Source organism: Liolophura sinensis, chromosome 10 (assembly GCF_032854445.1).
Source record: "Liolophura sinensis isolate JHLJ2023 chromosome 10, CUHK_Ljap_v2, whole genome shotgun sequence".
Taxonomy (NCBI): Eukaryota; Metazoa; Mollusca; class Polyplacophora; order Chitonida; family Chitonidae; genus Liolophura; species Liolophura sinensis.
Window position 1 is genome coordinate 10,374,767 of NC_088304.1, and position 23,129 is coordinate 10,397,895.

General features: G+C 41.2%; 1 protein-coding gene across 1 annotated transcript in view; it reads right to left on the minus strand.

The window, feature by feature from the left end:
- LOC135476867 (probable E3 ubiquitin-protein ligase HECTD4) overlaps positions 1 to 23,129 on the minus strand; it is a 68,785-nt gene that overhangs the window by 9,959 nt on the left and 35,697 nt on the right. The window contains 25 exon segments of the mRNA XM_064757011.1: positions 1,430 to 1,516; positions 2,462 to 2,555; positions 3,146 to 3,549; positions 3,552 to 3,943; positions 3,946 to 4,066; positions 4,068 to 5,244; positions 5,522 to 5,652; positions 6,427 to 6,844; positions 7,858 to 8,018; positions 9,125 to 9,390; positions 9,947 to 10,216; positions 11,074 to 11,341; positions 12,016 to 12,259; positions 12,725 to 12,873; positions 13,505 to 13,665; positions 14,255 to 14,368; positions 14,742 to 15,033; positions 16,142 to 16,309; positions 16,675 to 16,845; positions 18,055 to 18,190; positions 18,654 to 18,844; positions 19,159 to 19,237; positions 19,615 to 19,804; positions 20,405 to 20,610; positions 21,388 to 21,462. Coding sequence (XP_064613081.1) covers positions 1,430 to 1,516; positions 2,462 to 2,555; positions 3,146 to 3,549; positions 3,552 to 3,943; positions 3,946 to 4,066; positions 4,068 to 5,244; positions 5,522 to 5,652; positions 6,427 to 6,844; positions 7,858 to 8,018; positions 9,125 to 9,390; positions 9,947 to 10,216; positions 11,074 to 11,341; positions 12,016 to 12,259; positions 12,725 to 12,873; positions 13,505 to 13,665; positions 14,255 to 14,368; positions 14,742 to 15,033; positions 16,142 to 16,309; positions 16,675 to 16,845; positions 18,055 to 18,190; positions 18,654 to 18,844; positions 19,159 to 19,237; positions 19,615 to 19,804; positions 20,405 to 20,610; positions 21,388 to 21,462 — 5,965 coding nt within the window.

Below are 23,129 nucleotides of genomic sequence, written 5' to 3' on the forward strand. Positions count from 1 at the left end.
GAAGATGTCTACTGATAAGGTGGTTTTTATAGCTCATTTAAAAGCAACTTCATCGAGTATGCAAATATTTGCAAATTTCTGCCCTGCTTTTCACCTCACATATGTACATGTGTGCAGTTTATAATAGTTTTGTCAATGTGTCATTTCAACCCTGCTTCCCTTTATTGGTGGTTTGGTGTTAAACTTGGCCATTTTGTATGTTTCCACTTTAATCTTGATTTTCCTCAGTTGTACATGTATGTGCTTTTCATAATGTAAGAAGAAAATACAATATTTATGAAAATGAAACATAAAAATCATTTGTGGGAAAAAAAGTGGACTGTTGAAGCAACAGGAAAACAGGAAGTATCATAACAATATCAAAGTTGGTCAAAAACAGGTGGATTTTAGTCTTATTTTTGTTTCCATATTGGGATTTTTTTGTGTCAGCTGGCCCATAAAACACAAAATAATACTGATGTTGTCAAAGCATCACTTAAAAGTCAAAAAATAAAATAACAAGGCACTCAGAGAATACAGGTAGCTCACCTGATTCACCAGTTCGTAAAACTGCATGATGTTCAAGTGATACATTCAAATATTGATCTCTAAACCAAAATAAAGTAGAATTATTGACACCGTCATAAACAGATATTATTCTCTAATTCTATAGTGCTAAGGGCTAAGAAGACAGTCCAAAATTTTTATGTTGTGACAACTATGACTGTTTATTGTATGCCTAAGGATTGCAGAGCAGTGACTTCGTATGTTATGGAGTTGCAGATCATTACGGTGGTAAATGACACCGCGGGGGCGTTCCTGCACAAATTTACCGCAGAGGTCTTTGATGTGCAAATCACAAGCTGCTTTTGGCAATCCATGTACTATGGGTGGCAACTGAAACTGTGTGAATGGCTAAGGATGAGGTTAAAAAACTTAGTTAGTTTTTGATATGCAAATGGCTACTGGTGCTTGGCTATCTGTGTACTATGGGTGGCCCCCTCACACAATACCTCTGCCTACTTTGTGCAGGCTGGATAACAATCGACTTCCCTCAGTTTTGGGGGAATTTCCTATCTCGCACAAAAGTCTAATCACAGTGGTTTTCACATTCAATCCGTCTTAGAGGTATCCATCCAGGGTTTGACACCTCAAACCAAAATATGCAGTTTCACCACCTCAAGCTGTCTACAGATCACAATTCTCTGGGTCTACAACTATTGTTAACTTCAGCAGCCATCCTCTTCTGGCAGTTTACTTTGGTCAGTGTTATATTAATCCTGCATTCCTTCAGTGTTTTTTTTTTTTTCTGTAAGCTTTACTACTTTTACAAATTTCTACATTAATCTTGCCTTTCTACCGCTGCACATCTATATGGGGTTTGGGACACATCTATCAGTGCCAACTGAACTCGGTACCGCTTCTCCTTCACCTTACACAGTAAGCCTACCTTTGTTAGTTTCACTTCAGCTCCACTTTCCTTCAACGGTTTCTCTGAACTTTCTTTACTCTTGGGTTTCTTCTCTTTCACACTGGTTCTACACATGAGAATGAACAGATGAATGATTAAGGTTCAACACCAAGTATATGTATTTATGCTGTGACAGCCTATGCAGATGGACACAATAAAACATAGTTCACCACTCAGCTAACAACTGACCTAAACAAAGGCAAAACCCTTGAACAATGCACAAGTTTACAGTGTTACATTACACAGTCAAGTAGGCCAACCTTTACAACTCTCAACTTGCCAAAAAGAGATAGAATTTGTCAAGCCAATGCCCACACAACCAAAGCCTGCTTACTGAATGATCAAGCAGCAACATGTTGCTTTACTTGTGTTCCAAGAAATGGTGAACTCAGGTATGACAAAAAAATGTACTGCAAATATTGCAAACTACTTGTGATCTTTGACCTACAAATAACTGCATACATCATCTGCAGGCTAATTAAATTTGTTTATTTGATTGGTGTTTTTTGCTGTCCTCAATAATATTTCGTTTATAGAGCATTATGCTGGGAGGAGGACCACGACTATCCGCAGGTTGCTGCCCAACCTTCTCACTTACGGCTGGAGAGGAAGAAGGTTAATTAGAGGTGATGTAAAGACTTACAGCAGCTGTGAACAGTGATTCTAACAGGAATTGGTTAAGTGAGAAAAGTGCACGGGCCTGTTTCACACAATGATTGTGGGCTGAAGTCCAAAGCTTTAATCTTCTTTACACAGGAAAATATTTGAAGCTGGATGTTCAAACTAAGTCGAAACTGTACTGCCACAGCACTGAACCAGTGGTTAAAACTTATCGCTGTGAAACATATAGTAGAATATTGAATAAAATTTTGGTCCACTCCCACAATCGCTTTGAGAAACAGTCCCCTGGTGAAACACCGAATTGTTTATTTATCCATGTGACCTGTTGTTTTTGACCATCCATCAGAGGTTCTTTCAGGTCGAAAAGAAATAGAGAAATGGGTGACATACTTTTTCCATTGGTCCCATCACAACCTTTTCCTTGGAAGGTTTGCTGGATTTCTTGGTTACGCGACCTTTGCCGTTCTTATCGATGGGAGATGATCTGAAGGAGAGAAATAATGAAACACTTGACAATTTTTTCTATAAATCTGATATGCATTATTTTTCATTCGCCCTTTTCCGTTACAATGATTTTCCTCTTGATGACATACATGTCCCTATGGGTAGATTGAGAGGAGGCAGAAACTACCGTATTTCACCTCAAGCTGAATTTTCTTCAAAAGGCACATTTTGCTTGATTCATCTCCCTTATTCGGCCACTTTAAATTTATGCGGAGTTCGAATAATTCCTTATCGAAAAAAAAAATCCGCCCACACCGGAAAACAGAAAGGGGTTTATCAGCGACTAAACTACCTCTGGTGTGAGCGGCATGGGAGTAATAACAGTTGACATTAACAACAAGAAGTGTATTTTGTACTGACACATTTAATTGTATTTGAGAACTTTTCATTCAGTGTTAGTGTATTTGTTATTATGAGGACTTAGAGGGATGAACAGATCTCCCCAAAAGGCTTCACTGCAACACCAAAAAAATATTAAGTACATTTATTTTTGAATACCATCAACATAAATGTACTTTTCAACACAATGTGACAACCATACACCTCACAGGTCATATAAAATAAGTACACAAAATTACCCGTCCTTTGTCTGCAGGTCGAGAGAAGCCATACTTCCTCAGCGCTTGGGTCACCTGATCTGACACAGACTTCTTTGGTTGTCTGATGTGGTTGAAGAATGGTCCGAGAAGGTTCCCAAGGGTCTGTCCCAGAATCTGATCCTTGCTCAGGCAGATGTAGCCAGACTCATGCCGAGGCTCCGACGGTTCTACGCGCTGCTCCGAGATGAAACAGCTGTGGAAAATCTCAGTGAGAGCAATAGTGGCACCATCTGTGAGCTCGTCTGGCCTGTCCGTGTGCATGTGCAGGACGCGTGACAGGAGGTAGTTGTTCCAGAGCCTCGTTGGCTTGAGGTTCCGAGACAAAAGTTTCTGGCTGATTGTGGACACTGACATGACGTCCTCTGGTACCATCGACGGGATGACCTTGCGTCGCTGGATTCACCTTCCACAAGTGGTTTACATTTGTACAGAGCCTTCTTGGCGGCCTCCAGTTTTGTTTTGGAGGCAAGCTCTATCACGGCGTAGCCTCGAATGCGTTGTTTGGGTGGATAGTTCTCGAGCTGGACTGACACATCAGTGCTCTTGCTGCTTCCCGGTAGGTTGTCCTCAGGCTTGTGGGTGGAGGGGTACTCGAGAAGGATGGGGGTCGATTTTGCAGCCGGGGCCTCCACAGCTGTGAACTTTCTCTGCGATTGCAGTGGAACAAAGATCTCGTCACGAAAAAGCCCGCCAACTGAGTTGCAGACTTTGCGAATTGTTTTCTTGACAAACTCCGCGTCCAGGTGTGGTGGGATGCCGGTGATGACAGCAGGCGGGTGTGTGCCATTGGCGTGGCCAGTGATTGGGAGGCGTCTGAAATAGCATCCATCATGATGCTCTCCCCCTGAGGCTCTTCCAGGTTCAGATAGCGGAGAATCTGTGACACGGTCATGGGCTCTGTGGAACCATAAGATATCTTCCAGCCTGGTACTGGGTATGGGGGACAGGGTTTGCTAGGCATGGGGGAGGACCCTCCACCACTAGCCCCGCCTGAAGGCGGAGATGGGCCTGGAGGAGGCAGTACTGCTGCTTGGGGAGGGAGATGGGGAAGGTCCACCTGGCCCAGTGTTAGCCTGACTAAGGCTGGGGGACACGCTCAGACTGACGTCGCTCTCGCTGGACTTGGGACTAACAGAATGCCGAGACGATCCCAGGCTCCTCTCTTTCTTTGTTTTCAGCTTCTTCCTTTTAGCTCCTGTTGGGCTGACGGGCATGGCAGGCAAGGAAGAAGTCGATGCCACATCTGTGGCTGACAGGGAGGGTCCCCCTGGTCGTGCAGTGCCGGGGGGAGGGGCAGTGACTTCTGCAATAGCCAGACACACCTCCATCAGGGCGTGAAAATAGGTGGAGAAGCGACCTTGGTCGCTGACGCCTATGCCCATCCCAGTGCCTGCAGCAGTCGTGGAGGACGACCAGTGCTTCGTCTCCTCGTCATACAGTTTCTTCAGCTCTGTCTGGAGGTGCCCGAGAACTCCCTGGCTGGGGCTGAGGTGTGCTGACAGGGTCTGCATCAGTGTGGAGATACTTGCATCACTATACAGCAGGACACGCAGCGTCTGCGCCAACAGGTGGAACACATACTCTTTGATGATGGCCGGGACGTCCGTCCTCCACAGGTAGGTACCGATCATCTCCACTGCGTGCAGGAACACCGGTGGTGTTATGGCGATCTTCTCCAGCTTCCACAGCGAGGCCTGAGGCGGGAGCGATGGCGCCTCTGACAGGTTGATGGCTGTATTCCGTGCAGCTGCAGCCAGATTCCCACAGCTGCGAGTGCCACACCCTTGCTTCTCATCCACCAGTGTCTCCAAGTATGTCATTGCCAGCAGGAACTGTGGGGGAAGTGCATGCACCGTCACCGTGATCCCAGGTGGAGTGGACACACCCAGTCGCACGTGGATCCTGTCTGTTGGCAGGATGACAGGAGCATACTGGTCGTTATGGTTACTTGATGATGATATATCCCGAGGAAAACTAATGACCTCCTGTTTCGTAGGCTGGCCTGATTTCTTGACTCGGTGTCCGTTATAGCACAATATACGAGCCCAAGGAGATTTGTACAAGGAACTCCTGTAACATTAATAAGTGGCCAGTCATCAACTTACCCGTACCTGCAAAAAACTGTGCTGTGTTCTATTTCAAAACAGGAAAAATATCCTTCATATTTTTTTTTAAAACAAGTATAAATCCTAGGAGTATTTATTTATTTACTCGACTGGCATTTTACGCTGTAAACATTAATGCGATGGCAGTTAGGTTTATGCATGGCAGAGGTACGACAAACCACCTTTTTTCTACATGATGGTAAAAAAAGCTTTATATGAACGTGACTATGTCTCAGACTTACTCCTTCTTGGTGGACTTGTGCTCCGTCTTACACGATATTACCAGACATGCGGCACCCGGGAAATGGACGTCCGTGCTGACCTTCACTTCCGTCACAGGGAACTCTTCGTATGGGAACATCTCTGGAGCAGTCTGTTGGCAAATCATTGTTTAATGCATGTACCTGGTTATTTGGTGGGCTAAATAAACGTTTTAATTCACATTACAAGAAATAATTTTTTCAGCTTAAAACCTCGACTAGTTTTTGCAGATGTGATGCTTTTATTCACTAAATTATTTCAAAATCTGACAGGCCAGGTGGTGGAAACTATTTTGTATCGATCAAAGTGAAAACACAGCTTTAAAGAGGCCATATTCGAGATTTTTGGAAATAAATCCACATTCGCTAATCAACTAAAATCTAGTATTCACCTAGAATAGCTCAAAATTTTGCTTTTGAGAAAATGTCAGATTTGCACCCTTACTATTTATAATTTTAAAGTTTGAAAAAGTTATAATACAACGTTCTTAATAACAATAATAACATTTTAGAAACTTTTTAACCGATTTTAACGGTAACACATGCAATATCGAGGTGGGTATTCTACGTACATGTATTGTAAACATATGGGCTATTTAAAAGAATAGCAAAAAATTCAACTGGGTTTGCATAGATCACATATTTTTTTTCCAAAAAGCTATGGTATAGTCCCTTAAATATTTAGACAGCATTCTACTAGAAATTGACACTGACTTCCACAAAACATTTTTCTAGCTTTCTACAAGAAACTGGCTATAATTTTGCTACTGGTGAGCCAATGGCATACAAACTTTTAGGCTAGCTGGTATTGTATTGTTTGAACAGGTGTGGCTAATAGTGTGAAATTTTCTCTTACTAATACGAAAGGAGTAGAGATGCTACTGTACCTGGAAACACATGCAGAGTTGTGTGGTTAGCTCAATGAGGTAATCCTCGCCTTGGTTGGCCGCACGTGCGATGGCCACAACTAGCTCCTCCTTAAGGCGCTCGGGGTGCGTGAACATGAGCCTACAGAGCGAGGCGGTGTGAGGGGCGAGGCACTGGCGCGGAGACGCACACGTTGACAGAGACTGGGCCACCACTCCCCCATGGGGTTGAGGACCACACAGCACCTCATTAGACAACAGCTGCAGGTTCTCAATGTCTAGCTCCTGCAAGACGGCGGCACTGGCAGCCATTCCAGACCCAAGACTGGCAGAGCAGGAACTCACCTCCATGGCAGGAGAGTTACAGTGGTCAATGAGTTGTAAAAGAGCAGTCCTAGAACACATCCTGGCTAAGACAGATTCGCAGCGTAGCAGCTCCCTGAAAATACACAAATTAGGGATAAGTAAAACCTTCAATCTTGTTTTTCTGCTTGTTAAAGAAGCCAATTGCTTCTAACAGTATTTCAAGTATGGTGCTACAATACACAAATCAAGAACAATCTGACGTATACCACCGATATTTTCATCTACTTGTGCTAGTCACGTAAACAGTGAAGTACTTATACAGACTCCTACAGGACGCTAATTTGTAACTTGGGTGTATAAAATAAAAGAAGTGGATATGAAATGTGCGTTATCTGATTTCATCTGATTCCAAAGTTTTTTTTTTTTTTGTGACGTCTTTCTTTTATGAATGAGGTGTAAAAAAAATGAAGATTGCCATTTTATGGTGGGCTGTTTGGACAATACAGAATACGCTAAAGCCCAGTATTAATGTCCCATCATCTTTTTATCCACCAAATACATTGTTGTGTTTGTTTCAGTTGTACATATACACAGATAATGATGTGACATTTAGCAGATTAAAAATTACACGTGCTGTGATAAAAATAAGCTTTCAATGTTCAATATGGTCCATAAAAAATAATCATCTTAGAACTCCAAGCTTTATTTCTGCCTCATTCATCAGAAGTAAAATTCTTAGAACTAGCATCAAATAATCCATCACTTTACATTTACTTAAAGCAAAGTCTTCAACTGGGCACCCAATGCAGTTGCTGTGAGTTTAAGTCCGGCTCATGCTGGCTTCCTCTCCGGCCATAAGTGGGAAGCAACCTTGGAAGATGGTCGTGGGTTTCCCCCAGGCTCTGCCCGGTTTCCTCCCACCATAATGCGGGCCGCTGTCGTATAAGTGAAATATTCTTGAGTACGGCGAGAAACACCAATCAAATCAACTGGACGCTTCAGCTGTATGCATGAAAAGCATAATCACAGCATGTACACCAGAGTTACTTAACTTGGACAATATAGGTCTGACCACTGACCACAATGTCCAGCAGTTATTTTAAAGCTTTCATCAATACCATGTTCCTAAACACTGTACAGACTGACCTGTGTATGAGGACGTTAGACGTGTCCAGTGTCTGGCCCCCTGTGATGCTGGACTTGCGGAACCCCTGTGGGGGTTTTTCCAGCATGTCAATGGGGTACCAGTAGCGCACCAGCACCCCCTCGCTCCTTAGGTACACCTCTACCTGCACCAGCTCATTGGGCTGACAAATACAACAATCTTTATCATCTTAGATATCAAAGGATTTTTCCACTGAAGAAGGATATGAAAGAAAGTCAGCACTCTTGGGGGAAATCTTCTTGGAGTGAAATTGAGTATAATTCCTTTGAACAAAAGTTTCCTGGCTTTTCTTCTCCTGAATTCTATCCATAATGAGTTTGAAAAAAAAATTGGCTAACAAACAGAACTGACCAAATAGAAATGAATGGATGATCTCGGCTTCATCCAACCTTGGCAGTATTTCTGCCATATTGCAACGGGACCACGAAAACACCAGGAAACATCGCGATTATTGATAAATTAGAATTTACAGAGTGTAAATGCCAATTTTGGAGAATAATAATGGAGGAAAAATAATTTTTCGTCATGTAAATTTTGCCCTGAAGTAAACACATCACCTCACCCAGTGCTAAGCTTGATCAGCCACAAATGACACTGCATGACATATAATGTTATCACAGCCCAATTCCCATTACCTGACACCTTATATTTATCTGCCTTATTCAAATCTACATATGGGGGTGAGTGTAGTCTTGTGGTTAAGGACACTTGCCTTTCAATTGCTAGAGGACACGAGGTGTAGGTTCAAACCCGGCCTTGGACAGGGAATTAGTTGATTTCCGAGCTCTGTGAGCCTTGGTGACAGTAAGCAGTCCACAATGCTCATGTCAAAGCATGCACTGCCTTACACTTGTTGAAAACCACTTGTCTTTCACCAATATTGTGTGCATACATGTACAAGTATCTGTACTACATTACATGTTGTAAAATTTATCAGCGACTTGTCAAGACTTTCCAAAAACTCTGGTTTTCTCCATCCCTAAACTAACTGCCATGGTATAAGTGACAAATTCTTGAGTGTAGTGTTAAGCAGCAATCAAATAAATCAAATCCATATCAACGTTCAGGCCACATGTGATGGAAACTGAACGAAAAAGTTTTGTTTTTTGCGGAAACATCAATCATTCCCCTTTTGTTGCTGTACTACACCATAAAGTTGATTCTTTGTCAACGTACACATAAATGACTTTAACTGCAAATAGTGCCTAAAAAATGTGCATCTTCAGAGAAGACTACACTCTCCCTCACCGTGTCCACATCAAGGACTGTGCCCGTCAGCCCAAACGTCCTTAGCATGCCCCTGACAGCAAATTTGGGCAGGACAGTGGTGCCTGCAGCTCCCCCACCTCCCGGTGTGCGAATAATGACAGTAGTGCCCTTCCTGACTCTCTCCACGGTGAACTTGGCCAGGTCTTCCTTAATATCCTCGATGGTGGGAAGGTGAAGGTCACGTGGCATCCCACCATTCTCCTCGTAGAGGAACTCCACAGTCTGACGGGCAATATCTGTCATCCCTGGAGTTGGATGCAAACCGAAAGTTCCACATACATGTAATATGCTTTAGTACCTTACCGGGTTTAGTATCACATTGATAACTGCTGGGTTCAAAAGCTTATAATTTATCCTACAGGAAATGATTTCAGTTCATTGAGGCAGAATAATCACTGGTCTGTTTCACTGCAATGGTAACTATTGTTCATTTTTATGGTCATGGATATGCCCACATAAGGGAGCATATGCTTCAATTTAAAATCAAGTTAACATTTCAAAATATATAATACATTCTGGGACAGAATGCTCTATCTAGATGGTAAGAAATGTGTCAGCCTAGACTCCTGATCATACCTGTTTGTGATGATAGGGAGTGTGTAAGTTGTTTCTATGTGGCAATTACATGAACAATAAAACCCTAATTAAGGTAAACGAACACGAGGCTAAATCTCACTTGTTATTAAAAGTGTGACCAGTGTCCATCACGCTGCCATCCCGGCTCTAGTTTTACTCTCTGTGATATTGTCTTTTGTATTATAACGCAGTCATTCTCCGGTTTACACGTGTATACATTCTTACCCAGCTGTAGCGCCCCTCTGATCTGCTCCAGCCCGTCCTTGCGCTCTGCCTCATTACGGAATCGGCGTCGGATGACAGGGAAGACTTTCTGCTCCCAAGCCTTGACGAGGAGGGCGTAGTGATCCTCTACCTGCTGATCCTCCTCCCCATCCTCATCCTCGGACTCCTCCTCCTGATTGGCCTGTTGAGTCCTCAGGTCAGGGCCGCTCGTCACAAAACTGTCGTAGCTCTGTAGCAGCTTGTACTGGCTGAACGCGTCGCTGTTGTACTCTGTCGACACGAAAAGGAAAACAATGTACATGAATCTAACTTGCAAAGGAAAACTGTACGAGCCATTGCTGAAGTCAGCGTTAAATGCAAAGCCAACAAACTAGCATGCCTTTTGTCTGACACATGTGAAACAGCTGTAGTCTTTAACATCTGGATATGAAGCTAATGTGCAGTAATATTGAGTATTCATTGGTGATAAAGAGGACTGACTGTTTGATTGATTGATAATTAACACCATACTCAAGAACTTTTTCACTTCTACAATGGCAGTTAGTTTTATGGGTGGAGGAAACCAGGTGAACCAGGGACCTGTGGAGAGTTTGCCAGATCAAATGTATACTTTGTACGTTACAGCAAATGGTCTTCCAAAATGGTGCAACCAAAAGAGCAAATTTGCTGGCAAACAATCTACAAATTTCCTGCCCAAAGGCCAGGATCGAGTCCAGCACCTCAAAACATTGGCAGAAAACAGAAGAAAGTAGCCGAAAGTGGAAATAATCTATGAAGGTATGTACCACTCTTTATTTAATTTACTTATCTGACTTTTGGTTTACACCATACTTAACAGTATTTATTTATTTGATTTATCTGTTTAGCATTTCATGCTGTAATCAAGAATATTTCACTTATACAATGGCGACCAGCACCTAAAATTTCTTACATGACTTACTTGCTTAATGTACCGATATTCTAAGAATTCTATTGATTCTAGAAAGGTGCTTTAAGGCTGGTTTAGAAGGTATTATGATATCCTGCTGGAAAAAGTTATGTTTTAGCACGAAAAATGATATTTTATGACATTTATTTGCTTCTAAAAATACACTTGAGATTTGGTGTCGTTTAAGGTATGTACCTACCTTTAAGAGCCTTGGGTATCTGCGATACTTTGCATTGTTGACCAGGTGGTGTTTTGACCTCTTTGGCCGAGTCAGACAGGTTACTGGAGGAACTGACTGCTGCAGCGCTCTCACTTTCGCTGTCTGATCCTGGACAGAATGGCAGCACGCCAAAAGACTCCCGGATCTCGCGTAGGACGTCTGTGTGCTCATCAGCTGCATCACGGTGGTGCTGGCCCTCAGCATATGCAAACGGTTGTGCTCCGAAGTTTGCGTGGATTCTTGTGTTCTGTTAAAGGAGATATAAATGTGTCATGAAATTGATTTATATTACTTACTTGAATGGAGTTTCCCACTGTACTCAACAATGCTATACGACAGCAAACAGACTCAGTACTATTGTGGGAGGACACAGGACAGAGAATCATGAAATAATGTTTACATGTCATGGCATGGCATTAAATAACCTGTAGAATACTGGTATATATTGAAAGTTATTTTGAATACTCAGGTGTGACTCCTGGTACAACTGGAGATAAATAGTTAAAAAAAGTTGCAAATGACATTCAAGAAAGACTGAAATTCTTAAATACCTGGGTTTTTGGACTGGATGCAAAATAGACTTTATAGTGAGATGTTCAGACCATTTGAAACACTATAGAGCCTTGTACCCTACACATTTCTACAGCTGTTCAGCATGATATCTACATGATATGTATTAACTGGGTGCGTTCTAACAAAGCCTTCACGGCCCATGAGGTACATAAACGCATCAATATGATAGCAACATACTGTCAAAATAACTGATTTCTCCGACTGTTAAAATAATTGATTTCTCCAGTATTTTTGTAGTCCATCTGCCTACATGCATGAGTGTGCATGGGTGTCAAGCTAACAGGTTTTTCATATTTTATTTTCGCTATAACATTCGAGACCGCCAAGCTCGAAGTTGTGAGACAATACCTTTTTCTGTATGTGGACAACAGGAAACATGCCCCCAGAGACATCATCTATAGTAACCGAAAGTCTGCGTCCTTTATAGGTGAAGTAGACACGGCCTTTAGGGGTTTGACCTTGAAGGGGTGGAGCCTCGTCTGTCCTCTCCCAACCAATCCCCGCCACATCGCCAGACGCCAGGTTAGCGTCCAGCCGAACACTGCGCCACTGCAGCAGGCTAGCACCATTGTAATGTACAGCTTTGCCATTGCTACAACAACAATTATTTATTTATTTATTTATTTCAATGGTGTTCTATGCTGCACTCAAAAATATTTCCCTTATACCATTAGGTGGGAGGAAACTGGGCATAGCTTACCAGGGAAACCCAAGTTGCTGGCAGACCTTCGAATGAATACAACCAGAGAGGTAGCTGGACTTGAACTCACAACAACAACATTGGTTAGAGGCTCTTGAAATATTGTGCTGCCTCAGCAGACTAACCACTGCGCTATGAAAGCCTGTCACTAAATCTCGGACACGACTTGAAATGTTTTTAAAGATGTAGTGTTGTAATTCCAATTCTACTCTAATTACTGTCCTCTCCTTTCAAATCTCTTATCTAGCTCTTTCATGTCACTCTCATTTATTTCCCAAATTATACCCCGCTGAACATGCAAAAAAAATTTATCCTCATAAAAACGCGTAGAATCACTTTCATGTGATCTCAGCTTACTTTAGAAAAAGGCAGGTGCCCACAGGGTTAGTCCACGCCCCGTCTTTGCGCTCGGCAGGGGGAGCGAACCCAAACGACACGACTGCACTGCTTTCCTCCTGGGTGTCCCCAAAAGAACAGATCCGTAGTTCCCAGTAAAAAGATGGGGCCTACAAAAAAACTCAACTCCCAGTCAAGCTGCACAAATTCAAGTCAAACATAAAAAAAATTCAACAATCTGATAATTAGCAGTCCAGGGTAAAAGACTGACCTTCACCAGGTACCTTGCAAATCTCGACTAAAATGTTGAGGATGAAACAGCAGGGTCAAGGGCCTGATAATTACAGTCAGCCAATGCATAACCCAGCTCAGCCAGAGCTGCCAACTAAGGGGCACTATGAGAGCTATGTATGTGTCATATCGAGGGATGACAAGTGCCCTTCTTACACCACCTTTTAATTCTCAATAACCATCTTTTTATGAAGTGAAAGTTCAATCAAATAGTTATGATGTATTTATTTATTTGATTGGTGTTTTACTCATTATGTGAATATTTCACATATACAACGGCAACCACCATTATGGTGGGAAGAAAATGGGCAGTGCCCAGGAGTAACCCATGACCATCCACAGGTTGCTGTCAGACCTTTCCACATATGGCCGGAGAGGAAGCCAGCATGAGCTGGATTTGAACTCACAGTGACCGCATTGGTGAGAGGCTCCTGGGTCAAGTTATGATGTAACAGTTATATTACAATATAAGAGGCAGTAATGTTCAAGAAGAGTCTGGTTCATGTTTACCTGAGTAGGTATAGGCTGAGTGGCATAGATCATGGTTCCACGAGGAAGGCCTGTCCCAGCGCTGGGGTCCCCGAAAAATGTGACCCCTACCAGAGTCCTAGAGAAGAGGCAGGACCTGAGAGGTGGGAAAGCTCGCGATGTGTCCCATGTGATCTCTTGTTCTGTTACAACAAACATGACATGGGTTTATTTATTTATTTGATTGGTGTTTCACACTATACTCAAGAGTATTTCATTTATATACCGCCAGCATTATCGTGGAAGGAAACTGGACAGAGCTGAGGGAAAACCACAACCATGCGCAGGTTGCTGCAGACCTTACTACAAATGGCTGGAGAGGAAACCAGCATGAGCTGGATTTAAACTTACAACGACTGCACTGGTGGGAGGCTCCTGGGTGATTGCGTCGTGATGACCCCCTCAGCCACGGAGGCCCCCAACACGAAGCTTGATGCAGACTTTTTAAGCGTAGGAACATCCTGCTTATCAATAACCATTCAAATTAACAAGTGTTCATTTAATTTATTTATTTTCTTTACTTAGACTTCTATGTCGTACTCAAGAACATTTCACTTATGCAATGGTGGCTGGCTATATGGAGGGAAGACACCAGGCAGAGCCCAGGAGAAATCCACGACTATCCACATACGACCTGAGAGGAAGAGCTCATTTAACAATCTAAATTTACATGTACATGCATGTACATACACATATACACATTCGTAAAACATGAAAACAAAATGTATGAGCTAGTCCTCACATTTCTACTGTTGGTCTTGCTTGGGGGTGGGGGAGGTTTGATGCAGTCCCTGTACAACATCCTTAACCTCTCACACTGGGTCTCCACTACTGCAATACGGTCACCTATAAAACAACACATATACACTATACTGTTTCTTTATGAATGGACTCATATCACCATTGTATATCACCATCAACTGTCTCACCATTAGCATGCTTTTAGAATTCCAATATCATCTATCTATCATTTAGATGATCATTTTTGTGGGTGGTGTGACGATTTCTTTTAATATTCTACGATAATATTACAGGCACACCACAAGAAGGCCTGTGACTGAGTTGGCTTTTTCACATCACTATTATATGATTTTCTTCACACAGTGTGTTCAGTAAATGCACAATAGTAAAGAAAAGCTAAAAAATTCTTCTCTTTTATCTAGGGATCAGATATCTGAATAAAATCCAAGTATATGTTGACAAATCTATCAAGTATTACCTGTGCCACAGTCCTTGGCCAGTGACTTCAATGTATCGATCACGCTGCTGCCACACCTCTGAATCAGCTCCTTAGCAAAGTCAAAATCCTTCAGGTATGTCGCCAAAACATTGCAGGCACGGGATCGTATCTCTGCCACAACACGGCAGGTCTGGTTCACCAAGGCATTGCCGTCACCACTTACAGGAAGCTGCTGCTGAAGGGGTGCAGTGCTGCCCTCTTGCGGCAAGAGAAGGGAGTTAACTGCCATGATGACGGCATCAGTCATGGGTAGTCTTTCCAGGGCCAAATTCTATGAAAACAAAACATGTGATAAGAGGCTTTGAGTTTACTTATATCAAAACCAAACCAAATGCTGTGATAGGTGTTCACGAAACACACACCCACTGAAAGATCAAGACCCCTGCACAATATTTGTTGTATATGTTGCATGCTTCGATATCATGAAAGTAAAGTTATGGTAAATTACTCAAATATGCAAATAAATGTGAAAAAACATTATTTTTGGTGCAGAAACTTATAATTTGCCTGTAGGACAAACAAACCTAAAAAACCTTTCTCAGATCAAAAACACTCTCTAAAGACGTCCCAGATAAGCAACTTAGTCATGGGAGGAAACTGTAGGGCATTTACCGTACTACCACTTCAAGAAGATGCTTCTTAATTACTATGTAGCATGGCGTATATTTATTTTCAGACAAAAGTCAACCATGAACACAGCAAGACAGCCATGTCACTTTAAAGATCAGATAACAGTACATCCTTACAATTAGCAAAATCAACTGAATTAATATGCAACATTTTTCACTCATCCAAACAACAGGGACTTTCAAGGAGGTCTTAACAGAAGGTATACCACTTGGCTAAGCTATGGTTATAATTCTTGTGTATACTTGCATATACTCTAAGAAGCTTCGCAACATATTATTTATTTATTTATTTATTTGATTGGTGTTTTACGCAGTACTCAAGAATATTTCACTTATACGATGGCGGCCAGCATCATGGTGGGTGGAAACCGGGCACAGCCTGGGGGAAACCCACCACCATCCGCAGGTTGCTGTCAGACCTTCCCACGTACGGCCGGAGAGGAAGCCAGCATAAGCTGGACTTAAACTCACAGCGACCGCATTGGTGAGAGACTCCTGGGTCATTACGCTGCGCTAGTGCGCTAACCGACTGAGCCACAGACGCCCCAATATATTATTTAACTAAGCTTTAATGTGAACTATTCACATTGTAACTTTATGTTCTGCGCACCATCTTTGCTTCATTTTTTAATAAACTTAAATTTACTTGTATTTGAAAGACCTTCATACAGATAAGCACACTTCAACTGCCCTCATTCCTGCATCTCAGCCTCATCCAAACAAACACAAAACCTGTGATCTTATACACACCTCATTCCTGGGAGGCAAAAGACGGGCTAGTGGCACCTGTACTGTGTCACTGTACCTAGGGGCGTACTGATCATTGGGCTCAGGGTACAGTTGTACTGTGGCCAGTCCTGTCTGACCAGACAAACTCAACACCTGACCTAGACTGTTGTGCAAACCTTCACCTGTGATCTACAATAAGCAGGAGAAATGGTCTTACTTCATGTTGCACTGTTGTATGATAATGACAAAAGTAAAAGAAATAAAAAAAAATTGAAATATGCAACACATTTATGTAAAAGATTTGAGCAATTATTTACTCAGAGACCAACATCCAATCAACATCAACGAAGTTTTCCAACTTGGTTCAAAATCAAACCATATTTGGACCAGTTATTGCACAGAAAGCAAAATTGTGACAGATGGACCCTAATGCACAAACAGTCACAAATAAATACTCCTCACTTTGCTTTCACAGAAGTGTGGAACAGAAAACTAATGGAATTGAATATAGCTGTTTTTCAAATCACAAATCATGACGAATGGCTACCACTGACCTTGACCTCACAGCCTGGTTTGACAGTTTCCCGAAATCCGCCGAGTGCACATAGTGCGGCATCAGCCTGCTTCGCCATGATCATCAGCTGGGTGGGGTTACAGCGGGGCGAGTTGAGGGAGTCAATGGAGCTCATGAGGAGCGGCAGGGTAGACAGAGCTCCAGACAATACCTGCGAGAGAAGAGATAAACTTTTACTAGGGAATTTCCAGGAACGTATCATTAATGCAAGCCTAATATTGATTACTATGTTTGCCCGAGAAAATTCATGCGTTTTAGAAGCAAAATAAATTCCATCAAATATTACTTTAGGTGCTGAAATTTTAATTTTTCCAACATAATATCAAACCTACCTTCAAAAAAAAAATTGAAAACACATTTCTTAGATCAACAGAATAAGGCAAAATGATTGATTGATTTATTTATTTGATTGGTGTTTTACGCTATACTCAGAAATATTTTCACGGTGACCAGCATTATGGTGGGAGAAAATGGGCAGAGCCCGGGGGAAACCCACGACCATCAAAATGATTGACTCAGTCATGGATGAAAATATTTTTTGGTTATTCATATACAAGTACACTATGAATTCCTGAGACAATGATGTTTTGTAGGTTTGATTTATTTTGATTTAAACAAACTGCCGAGCTTTTAGGAAGGTGGAGGTCCAAAAATATCTCCTGACAGAAAAGAAATAAATGATCAATAACCTTGTATGACTTAAGTGTTTTTTTGCAGAAAGGAAAAGGGAGATTTAGGTTTTTATTTATTTACACGTATTTGATTGCTGCTAAATGTCATATTCAAGGATTTTTCACTCCTACGATGGCAGTCAGTTTTGTGGGTGGAGGAAACCAAAGAGCCCATGCTAAAGCACCAACCTTTGGGAAATTACAGGCAAACTTGCTACATGTTATGTGCAGATATGCTCACAATATTGGTGAAAGACAAGTCACCTTCAACACACACTAGACAGTGTAAACAGCCACACGAGTGTCACAAATTTCATGTATTGTTGAATGAATGAATTAAAGATTACGGCTTAACACAACATTGGCAATACTTCAGGCATATCATGGCGAGAACAAGGTATAAATGCGAGTTGGTTAAGGTTTTCGATATGGTGGTGAGAACATCAAAAACGAAACATAAATGTTCGGACATGTTTAAAATCAGATAAAAAAACTCCAAAAACAGTTAAAACTCGAAAACCAGCATATTTTAAAATACTATATCAAGAAATCTACGTGTATATAACTCTTTATCTATAAATATTTAAGACAATTAAAATTTATGTTTTATGATATGACCAATGGCCCTCAAATATTTTGTGACAGCATCACTATACATTGTTGATGTTGGATGTCTAGTTTGCGCTTACCTTACGGACTGCATCTGACCAGGTGTGTGCGGTGGAGGACTCCCTGGTGGTCAGCAGTCCGTGGAGCAGTGCGATGACCTCAGCAGCCATACTGTTAGCCACATGACCACTGATGAAAGGTCGCACAGGGTCCGTTCTGTAATGACATGGTACAGTTCGATGATTACATCTACATCTGATTACATCAAACTCCCCTTGGCTGAAGACTTTTTTCAACAACTGTTTATGTATATTCATAGATTCCTGTTTAACACTGAACTCAAAAACTTTTTCAGTTATGCAATGGCAGTCAGAGGTGAACAATTGACTTCTGGCAAGTTACTGATAATCTTTCCCTAATGTCACATGAGTGTCAGTGGCTGTATTATTAGTATCAATGCAACCAGTAATATTACAGTATCACAGTTATTCATTCATATGAGTTAAGTGGTTGGGCAGAGGCTTTTTTTTTTCTTTCTCTCGCTGTGTACATAAATGTATTTATAAAATAGTATTTACTGCCACTACCTTCATTAAAGAAATAATAATTTCTAACAGCAAACTGTTCAATTTTATGGCCAATAACTACTTTTAAACGAGGTTTGAACTTAATTCAATACCTGGCTAACTCTGCATTCTTCTCTTTACAGACGACGTCAGCAGCAGTTTTCTTCTTGTCACCTCCTGTCGTCTCCGTGGTTGTCGTGTCAACTGGCAGTCCTGTGGATACCACAAGACCCATCTGCGCCCACTTGGCTGCTTTCATGAACGCTGTCATCACGTCATCTGTCGTCACCTCTGCCTTGCCAGTCTAGCAAGCCAAAGAAAAGACATTATTTTTTTTATTTTATTTAAAATAGAGTCTAAGCTATTTCTTTGATTTAAAACAACTTAATGTGTATTTTGGTTACATCATCACTGCCTCTATCATACATCTAAATTCCTAGCTTTTTTGGACATATTCATTTGACAGAAAATGCAGTTCTCAAATTTCTGTAGCATACTGAGCACAAAAAGTCAACAAAGGTTGAAATGGCACAATTTTCTGCAGTTGCATCATCATGGTTCAAGACATCTTAAGTCATGATAATAGTTTTACCATTTGCTGTCACAGAGATGACTTACTTTTGTCATTTCTCTGTCCATGCGCACAACTCTCTCCATGTTAGCTCCACCTCCTAACCGAAATGGGCGATTGTCAGAGCTGAAAAGTGAAATGAGGATACATTTGAATCATCTTGATTTTACTCACAAGAACAAGAATTATCTTGATTTTTACTCACAAGATTGCAGTCAAGATTGAGGTAAATCTGAAAAAAAAATTGACTCTGCCAGAAAGTCATTAGCATTAGCTGATGTTAACACCAACTGACGAATTATGAATTTTCACGATAGCCTTTTACCCTGAAATATCTGTTTAGTTAACCTCTCAGCTTATGATTTCAGCTATTTCGGTATGCCAACAGCAATTTGATTCAGAACTGGGGAAGATTATAAGTGGCTGAAGCAAGCAGCTACATGGGCAAGTAGAATGCTTGGGATAATTCTGTAGCTTGTTACCCTGCTTATGTGCTATGATACCTTAGCAAAGGTTGTATAACTTCATGAGACGACTGGTCTTCACGCTTGTGAACGAAAACCGAGAGACGGCGATCTTGAATTTCCCCATCGTCCATCTTGTCTTTGTCAACGCCTAGGCCACCTGCAGCCCCCTGGTGGCCGTTCAGAGAATCAGAGTTAATCTGACTGGAGGACACAGTGATCTGGTCACCTGGAACACAAGTTAAAATAAATTTAGGTGATGGACTTGAATTTGAAACCTCTAAAGCAAAAACCAATGAGACTTGCATGACTACAGCACTTAAATTCAAATACACTTTTGAGCTGAGCCCTGTACACTCATATACTGGAAATTGCTAATTCAATTACACTTTGGATTTACCACCACAAACTAAAGTGAACAACAAGGAATACTGTAATTATTCAGCCTTTCCATATGTTTGCAAGGTGTTTATTCAAACATATTCTGAAGACAATTAGACTAATAAAATTATATTTTTTCAGAAGTCTTGAAATTTGTCTCCAAAATCAAAATTAAAAATGTGCAAAGTTGCTCTTTCAAATGCAAAAAAGATGTGGATAACAAATGATTTCTTGTATTTCCAAAATAACTTTTAGATGTCAATGTGTAGAAAATGAACCAATTCACATGAATACATTTTATCATTGACAGAAGAACTGCATTTTTTCGCTTAACGACCTTAAGGGGCACTTAACAGAAAACTGAAAGATTTTTATAAAGATGGATATGTGGAAAGAAATAAACTGGACAGTGAATAAGACTGCAGACGCAGTGCCAAAAGCCACCTACCCGGAACGAGAAAGTCTCCAAGTTTTGCCAGCAGGAGACTGACGATGCGGGAGGGCGGGTCAGCGAGGCTGTCATTGCAGGAATACGCCGCCTGGATGTCCTGACCCCAGACGGGAAGCTCCACCTCCTCGCAATCAAGGGAGGTCATCATGGGCAGAGCCACATGACACAGTTGCAGGATCACCAGTACGAGTTTGGGAGAAGGTCTGCAGAAGTGAATTTAATTAAAAATGTTATAATAACAAAGTATCCTTCACAGGTGTCACCAATGTTATTCTGTGTTTTACCCTCAGTTTTTATTTTGTTCCATTTCAGCTCTTTACAAATTTCCTGTTTTTAAAGATCAGTTAAACATGTCCTCAACAGACACAATTGCCGGAAGAGTCCTAATTGTACACAAACTGTATGATGTGCAGGTTTTATTTTTATACTCTTCTCTGACATTGAAAAAAATTTCTACCCGTAAAACATCCCTTTAAATTGGTGTGGTCTAAAGATCAATAACAGTGCATTCTTCTAAGGTATCCAGGAAAGAGTCAACTGCTGTCAAGAAGGCTGATAACTGTGACACAGTTATTTCAGAAAATGACTGTATCTTTGTCAGATATTTTTTGATACTTTGATTGTAAGAAGACCCCATTTTCAAAAAAGCAACAAAGACTTATTTCTGAAAGCACATTCAATGTTTTTAGTTGTCTCTTCCTACAAAGTAATATTTCAAACCATCAAAACACATTTAAACTGAAAGAAATAACCAGGTACCCAAATTCCATGTAATATCCTTTATGTAATTTTTAAAATGGAGTTGAAAATTTCAAACAAAATACATGTATTTATATATGGTACTTTTACTACAATATTTATTTGTTTCTTGTCCTTCAAGAAGGTTCAAGAGGTTTTCCATCAATTAAAACATGTCTTAAAAACAAAAAAGCGTTGTTAAATATGTAGTGTGAAAAGGCACAACCCTGGGAAAAACATACCTCTGATCGAGAAGAAGAGAGAGCAGTTTAGACACACAGGCTGGCTGGCTCAGGATGGCTTTACCCATACGACTCCTGCGGAGACACACGATCATATTAACACCACATGTAAACATCTACAAATCAGACCTCGCATTTGACCACAAATTAGCCTTCGGAACTGGTTAGGTCAAAAATGAAATGATGAAAAAAACCCAGTACATTCAGGCATTCTGAACATTCATTTATTTATTTCATTGGTGTTTTACGCCAATTTTAGAAAGGCCAAATTGTGGATGTGGCTAAGGTAAATTTTTGCATCTGTCAGCAACCTGCCGATGGTTGTGGGTTTCCCCCGGGCTCTGCCTGGTTTCCTCCCCCCATAATGCTGGCCCCTGTCGTATATGTGAAATTTTCTTGAGTACCACGTTAAACAGCAATCAAATAAATAAATAAATAAAATAAATTTTTGCAGGACATAGGGGGAACGCCATGGGGTTCCCAATAAATTTGACTCCTGACAAATAGCATCCACTCAATTACAGCGCACTCTGGCCTATTACATCCTCATTCAGCCAGAGCATGTGTTTTTTTGTATTATGTTATAAATACATAGCTGTAGTCAATGTAACATCCAAAATTCATTTACACAAGCTGCTTTTGGCCGATGCTTTAATATATTTCAAACCAAATACATGGTCATTAGTTCACACATATGTTCTGGACATACTTTAACCATTAACTGTAGAAATAGTAGAAAAGACAATCACCCAGGAATAGACAAGGAGCGATGAATCAGGCAAAGTGATGAATTCGATGGAGAGAGATGAATTAGACAGAGATTGATAAATCAGACAGAGAGCAATGGATCAGACAAAGCAAGATAAATCAGACAGAAAGCAATGGATCAGATAAAGCGAGATAAATCAGAGAGAGAGCAATGGATCAGACAAAGCAAGATAAATCAGACAGGGAGCAATGGGATCAGACAAAGTGAGATAAATCAGACAGAGAGCAATGGATCAGACAAATTGAGATATATCAGAAGAGAGCAATGGATCAGACAAAGCGAGATAAATCAGACTGAGAGCAATGGATCAGATAAAGCGAGATAAATCAGACAGGGAGCAATGGATCAGACAAAGCGAGATAAATCAGACAGAAAGGAATGGATCACACAAAGCAAGATAAATCAGAGAGCAATGATCAGACAGCGAGATAAATCAGACTGAGAGCAATGTATAAGACAAAGTGAAATAAATCAGACAGAGAGCAATGGAGCAGACAAAGCGAGATAAATCAGACAGAGAGCAATGAAGCAGACAAAGCAAGATAAATCAGAGAGAGAGCAATGGATCAGACAAAGCAAGATGAATCAGACAGGGAGCAATGGATCAGACAAAGTGAGATAAATCAGACAGAGAGCAATGGATCAGACAAATTGAGATATATCAGAAGAGAGCAATGGATCAGACAAAGCGAGATAAATCAGACAGAGAGCAATGGATCAGACAAAGCGAGATAATCAGACAGAGAGCAATGGATCAGAAAAAGGGAGATAAATCAGACAGAGAGCAATGGATCAGACAAAGCGAGATAAATCAGACAGAGAGCAATGGATCAGACAAAGTGAGATAAATCAGACAGAGAGCAATGGATCAGACAAAGCGAGATAAATCAGACAGAGAGCAATGGATCAGACAAAGCGAGATAAATCAGACAGAGAGCAATGGATCGGACAAAGCGAGATGAATCAGGACAGA